Source organism: Oncorhynchus masou, unplaced genomic scaffold (genome assembly GCF_036934945.1).
Source record: "Oncorhynchus masou masou isolate Uvic2021 unplaced genomic scaffold, UVic_Omas_1.1 unplaced_scaffold_3545, whole genome shotgun sequence".
Lineage (NCBI taxonomy): Eukaryota > Metazoa > Chordata > Actinopteri > Salmoniformes > Salmonidae > Oncorhynchus > Oncorhynchus masou.
This window is the reverse complement of record NW_027009952.1, coordinates 1-7,161: the sequence shown is the minus strand read 5'-3', so window position 1 is coordinate 7,161 and position 7,161 is coordinate 1. Positions and strand designations below refer to the sequence as shown.

The 7,161-nt window shown below is 43.7% G+C and overlaps 1 protein-coding gene across 1 annotated transcript; it reads right to left on the bottom strand.

Annotated features, from left to right (window-relative positions):
* Positions 1-2,632: 2,632 nt before the first annotated feature.
* Positions 2,633-5,040, bottom strand: LOC135534540 (histidine-rich glycoprotein-like). Its single transcript, XM_064961500.1, has 4 exons — positions 5,033-5,040; positions 3,567-3,750; positions 3,327-3,471; positions 2,633-3,201 (listed from the first exon to the last, which is right to left on the bottom strand). The coding sequence occupies exons 1-4, from the start codon at positions 5,038-5,040 to the stop codon at positions 2,633-2,635; spliced, it is 906 nt and encodes a 301-aa protein (XP_064817572.1).
* Positions 5,041-7,161: the final 2,121 nt, after the last annotated feature.

Here is a 7,161-nt window from a genome sequence, read left to right as displayed (position 1 = left end):
TTCCCTCTGTCCTGCTGCAGGATCTCCTATCCAAGGACAGATCTGGGAAGGACTGGTGGTGGAGACAGTGAGACGAACTTCAGAATGGACTGGGCTATACTTGGTAGTTTAAAAAAAATACATATATACACAGTTGAAGTCTGAAGTTTACATACACCTTAGCCAAATACATTTAAACTCAGTTTCAAAATTCATGACATTTAACCCTAGTAAAAATTCCCTGTCTTAGGTCAGTTAGGATCACCACATTATTTTAAGACTGTGAAATGTCAGAATAATAGTGGAGAGAATGATTTATTTCAGCTTTTATTTATTTAATCACATTCCCAGTGGGTCAGAAGTTTACATACACTCAATTAGTATTTGGTAGCATTGCCTTTAAATTGTTTAACTTGGGTCGAACGTTTTGGGTAGCCTTCCACAAGCTTCCCACAATAAGTTGGGTGAATTTTGTCCCATTCCTCCTGACAGAGCTGGTGTAACTGAGTCAGGTTTGTAGGCCTCCTTGCTCGTATCCGCTTTTTCAGTTCTGCCCACAAATTTTCTATAGGATTGAGGTCAGGGCTTTGCGATGGCCACTCCAATACGTTGACTTTGTTGTCCTTAAGCCATTTTGCCACAACTTTGAAAGTATGCTTGGGGTCAATGTTCATTTGGAAGACCCATTTGCGACCAAGCTTTAACTGATCTCTTGAAATGTTGCTTCAATATATCCACATAATTTTCCTACCTCATGATGCCATCTATTTTGTGAAGTGCACCAGTCCCTCCTGCAGCAAAGCACCCCGACAACATGATGCTGCCACCCCGTGCTTCACAGTTGGGATGGTGTTCTTCGCTTGCAAACCTCCCCTTTTTCCTCCAAACATAACGATGGTCATTATGGCCAAACAATTGTATTTTTGTTTCATCAGACCAGAGGACATTTCTCCAGAGAGTATGATCTTTGTCCCCATGTGCAATTGCAAACCGTAGTCTGGCTTTTTTATGGCGGTTTTGGAGCAGTGGAGCAGGACTCGTTTTACTGTGGCTATAGATACTTTTGTACCTGTTTCTCCAGCATCTTCACAAAGTCCTTTACTGTTGTTCTGGGATTGATTTGCACTTTTCACACCAAAGTATGTTAATCTCTAGGAGACAGAACACGTCTCCATCCTGAGCGATATGACGGCTGCATGGTCCCATGGTGTTTATACTTGCGTACTATTGTTTGTTCAGATGAACGTGGTACCTTCAGGCATTTGGAAATTACTCACAAGGATGAACCAGACTTGTGGAGGTCTACAATTAATTTTCTGAGGTCTTGGCTGATTTCTTTTGATTTTCCCATGATGTCAAGCAAGGAGGCACTGAGTTTGAAGGTAGGCCTTGAAATACATCCACAGGTACACCTCCAATTGACTCAAATGATGTTAATTAGCCTATCAGAAGCTTCTAAAGCCATGACATCATTTTCTGGAATTTTCCAAGCTGTTTAAAGGCACTGTAGTTGACTGTATGTAAACTTCTGACCAACTGGAATTGTGATACAGTGAATTATAAGTGAAATAATCTGTCTGTAAACAATTTTTGAAAAAATTACTTGTGTCATGCACGAAGTAGATGTCCTAACCGACTTGCCAAAACTCTAGTTTGTTAACAAGAAATTTGTGGAGTGGTTGAAAAAAACGAGTTTTAATAATTCCAACCTAAGTGTATGTAAACTTCCAACTTCAACTGTATATTGTCTTTGGATGACATGTACTGTGACATGTACTGACTGATTTAGCCTAGTGTCTATTTGTTACTGATATATCAAAAGGGTCTCAACGCAACCTAACACTTTACCTTTGTACTTGTCTTTTCTTTCTACCACCGATTTTGCTGATTTGTTTTATTGAGAATTTTTAGTCGCTCTGGATAAGAGCGTCTGCTAAATACCAAAAACAAATGTAAAACATTTACTCTCCAGTCAGCTAAGGCCGGGATTCGATCCGATCGTGAGCATTGATGTAATGGTAAAACAAATAGTTGGGTAAAGGCTGATCACTATTCGCGGTGAGTAAAACTATTTTCAAAAAGGTTGGTAAATGCTTGTTCAAAATAAGTAAGGTGTGTAAACAGCATTTACGTGCGATTACCCTCCACTACGTCACTGATGGCGGGTTATAGGCATGGCGGTTTTTAAAGGCAATGTTCCCGCGTTCGCGGAGATCCCATTCACTGTAAACGCTGCATATATCGGCTCAATCGGAAATTGCTATTAAAAGCTGTAATGCCTATAACCCGCAATCAGATTGAATACCGGCCTAAATCATGATGGTCTCAGAGTACTTTAGTCCAATAGTAGTTTTGGAAAGGATTTTTTAAATATTTTTTTTATGTGCACACATGAAAATACAAAACAATATGATAACAGTTTAGAAAGATAATGAAAAGAGCATCTGCATGAGAGGCACAACACCCAAAGAGGCAACTCCCCCTTTCAAATGTTTAGAAAACAAAGACGTACTGATTCTTAAGACAGACAAACAAATAATTAGAAATGTACACAAACAACAAAAGGAAAACATGATGAATTAGAGGGTAAAAAAAATAAGAAAGAATTTCAAGTAAAATGTAGAAACAAAATGAGTGGCTGATAGGCAGAGAGTTATTGGGATGAGTCAATGGAATGTCCAGAAGATATTTTTTCAACTTGATTGTTGAAGCTGTTCCAGTGCTTACGGTGGTCCGGGAGACTGTTGCAGTGCTTACGGTGGTCTGGGAGACTGTTGCAGTGCTTACGGTGGTCCGGGAGACTGTTGCAGTGCTTACGGTGGTCCAGGAGACTGTTGCGGTGCTTACGGTGGTCCGGGAGACTGTTGCAGTGCTTACGGTGGTCCGGGAGACTGTTGCAGTGCTTACGGTGGTCCGGGAGACTGTTGCAGTGCTTACGGTGGTCCGGGAGACTGTTGCGGTGCTTACAGTGGTCCGGGAGACTGTTGCAGTGCTTACGGTGGTCCGGGAGACTGTTCCAGTGCTTACGGTGGTCCGGGAGACTGTTGCAGTGCTTACGGTGGTCCGGGAGACTGTTCCAGTGCTTACGGTGGTCCGGGAGACTGTTGCAGTGCTTACGGTGGTCCGGGAGACTGTTGCAGTGCTTACGGTGGTCCGGGAGACTGTTGCAGTGCTTACGGTGGTCCAGGAGACTGTACGGTGGTCCGGGAGACTGTTGCAGTGCTTACGGTGGTCCGGGAGACTCTTGCAGTGCTTACGGTGGTCCGGGAGACTGTTGCAGTGCTTACGGTGGTCCGGGAGACTGTTGCAGTGCTTACAGTGGTCCGGGAGACTGTTCCAGTACTTACAATGGTCCGGGAGACTGTTGCAGTGCTTACGGTGGTCCAGGAGACTGTTGCGGTGCTTACGGTGGTCCGGGAGACTGTTGCAGTGCTTACGGTGGTCCGGGAGACTGTTGCAGTGCTTACGGTGGTCCGGGAGACTGTTGCAGTGCTTACAGTGGTCCGGGAGACTGTTCCAGTACTTACAATGGTCCGGGAGACTGTTCCAGTGCTTACGGTGGTCCGGGAGACTGTTGCAGTGCTTACGGTGGTCCAGGAGACTGTACGGTGGTCCGGGAGACTGTTGCAGTGCTTACGGTGGTCCGGGAGACTCTTGCAGTGCTTACGGTGGTCCGGGAGACTGTTGCAGTGCTTACGGTGGTCCGGGAGACTGTTGCAGTGCTTACGGTGGTCCGGGAGACTGTTGCAGTGCTTACGGTGGTCCGGGAGACTGTTCCAGAAAAATGGACCTTTGTGCGGGGAAAAATGTGCTTTGTGCGGGGAAAAATGTGCTTTGTGCGGGGAAAAAGGGGTGTGGAGATCTGTGGCAGTTCTTGTATAGTAGGCTAATTATAAACCTGAATATTGAGTTTGAATAGTGATTGAAAAGAAACCGGGAGTATAGACATTTTGAATTGGTATACAAACAGACTTGAAGTTGGTTGATTTCATATATATTGAGGATTTAAAGGTGATGAAAGAGAGCAGAGGAACTAGCACGACTGTCTGAATGAGTTTCCATCCAGTTTGTCTGTTAATAGATCAATAAAATATATTTTTTATTTAAGGGGCAAGCCACAGTTGAAGCAATAACAAAACTTACTTTCAGTAAAAAACTGAGGGATGGGGCTCTTGAAATGTAACCACTTCTCAAATTCATAGACAGAGCTATGGATGCAAGGACTGACCATCCATGATATCAAAATTGAAGTTTTTACCACGTTTGTTTACATTTACTTTGTTTACAAACATTGGAGTAAAACAATCTCAATCTCTATTTATGGTTCTGATGGGGTACTGACAGTTGAACTAAGCTCATGAGGCATTTCTAAATTATATTCTTCCAGAATCAGTGGGTATATATCAATAATTTATTAGTAAAAAACTGCATGTAGCAACCACAGATTGCCACTTTAAAGCTAAAATGTGCTATATTTATTGCAGTTAAATAGTGATTTCACTGGAACAGTAGATTGTTTTATTACTATCAGGTGGGTGCTTACATAGGTTCTATTTCACATATTGTCACGACTCCTACCGAAGGTGGCTCCCCTTTCCGTTCGGGTGGCGCTCGTCGTCACTGGCCTACTAGCTGCCACTGATCTTTTCCTCCCCCTCCTTGTCTGTTTATTAGTTACACCTGCTGTTAATTAGGTTTATTAGTTGGGCTTTATTAGCCAGTACTCATTGTACACGCCTGTATGTCACGGTTGTTCGTGTACGTGAGTTGTTTTGGGGACTGTTTAGTTCCCCTGTGTTTTGGGGCATTTGTTTTGAGTGGCGTCTGTTTTCACTTGGTTGGTGAACTCTCTGACTCCTTCGTCTGACTCCTTCCTCCACTATACCCAGGCATTACACATATGTACAATTGCATGTGTGAATTTTAAACATTTTTTTTTACATATCCCACTCCCCTTGAGATACACTCGGAAAGTGGGGTCAGAGCCAGTACCCATTGATTCTTGAAGACTATCACCTTTAAATGCATCATGAGCTTAATACAACTGTCTTACCCCGTCATAATTATTATTTTAACAATTGTCTTTGTAAACTAACAATGCTTCTAAATATATTTAAAACTATCATGTTGATCTAATGTACTGTACATAGCTCCATGTAATATAGGTTACATTTAGGTCAACCTGTACTGCATACCTCTTGTCCTGCTTTCATGTCAGCAGCTAGGAGTGACTTTAGAGTGTCCTCTCTCTCTCAGTATGCTTTCATGTGAGAAGTTGATAACAGCTTGATAATCTTGGAACCCTGAACCAAATCTCTGTCCTTCTAGAACGAAACTCAGAACTCTCACCAGGATGACAGTGTCAGAATGGAATGCAGAGGAATGCAGAGTTAATCATCACCTCAAACATTCTGCACAAACCAGTTATTCAACATTCCTCTGCAAAAGACCATCCACATTGAAATGAAGAGAGCACAGCATATTTGTCATAGCTATTGAAATCAATTTCCTTGTGGAGTAATTCTCCATACCCAAGTTTCATACCAGGGCGGCAGGTAGTCTAGTGGTTATGAGCGTTGGGCTGGTAAACGGTAGGTCGTTGGTTTGAATCCCCTGAGCCGACTAGGTGAAAAATCTGTCAATGTGCCCTTGAGCATGGCACTTAACCCTATTTGCTCTGGATAAGACAAAATATGTTTAGTTATATTTGAATAGTACAAATAAAAAAACTAGTATAGTACAACTATAGTACAACTATAGTACAAATAAAAAACTATTCCCTATTCCCCATTAGAGAAATATAATGTAAGTTTTAACTGAAAGGTGTTCCTCTTCCAAACGGACACGAACACAACACGTTTCACTGTACGTGCACACCATGCACACCACAGTACTAATCCATCAGCACGCCCTCCTTAATCGACTTTTTAAACATTTATGAGTCGATAAGATCTAGTGTAAATCAAATCCAATTTTATGAGTCACATGCGCCGAATACAACAGGTGTAGGTACACCTTACAGTGAAATGCTTACGAGCCCCTAACCGAGAGTGCAGTTTCAAAAAATGTGGATAAGAATAAGAGATAAAAGTAACAAGTAATTAAAGAGGAGCTGTAAAAAAATAACAATATATACAGGGGGGAGCCGGTACAGAGTCGATGTACAGGGGCACCGGTTAGTTGAGTTGGTATGTACATGTAGGTAGAGTTAATTAAAGTGACTATGTATAGATGACAACAGAGAGTGGTAATGGTGTGGAGAGGGGGGGGGGGAATGTGAATAGTCTGGGTAGCCATTTGACTAGATGTTCAGGAGTCTTATGGCTTGGGGGTAAAAGCTGTTTAGAAGTCAGTTTAGGGAGCTGAGTATTGAGCGGAGTTGACCTCTGGCCATGGCTCGTGTGCTTGTATATATAGTAAGCCTATGAAAAATAAATAATGTAGGCACAAACCATAGTATGAATTCATTGTATTTCATTGCTCTGAATGCAATAACTTTATTCACCAATGTTACTGTAATGACCGACGCCGGAGATGAGAAGCAGATACGGGGAGTCAACATTTAATGAAGAACAGACATGAAACCAGACAGGCGTCAGCATACGGTCAAAACAATGACATTCTACATTCACTGCAGCAGCGAGAGGGAGAGAGAGGGGGAACTGACAAATATAGGGGAGGTAATAAACAGGTGATTGGGTGCAGGTGAGTCCAATAATACACTGATGCGCGTGGACGGGGAAAGGCAGGTGTGTGTAATGATTGATGGTGGCAGGAGTGCGCAATGCTGGGTAGCCTGGCGCCCTCGAGCGCCAGGGGGAAGAGCGGGGGGGAAGAGCGCCAGGGGGAAGAGCGCCAGGGGGAAAAGAGCGCGGGGGAAAAGAGCGGGGGGGATGAGCGCCGGGGGAAGAGCGCCGGGGGGAAGAGCGCCAGGGGGAGGAGCGCCAGGGGGAAGAGCGCCGGGGGAAGAGCGCCGGGGGAAGAGCGCCGGGGGAGGAGCGCCAGGGGGAAGAGCGCCAGGGGGAAGAGCTTTGGAGCAGGCGTGACAATTACAGCATAAATAGCTATATGGATCTAAACCATAAGTTGTTGCTGAGGAGTATTTCTGTCTGTAATAAAGCCCTTTTGTGTGGAAAAACTCATTCTGATTGGCTGTGCCTGGCTACCCCATGGGTGGGCCTG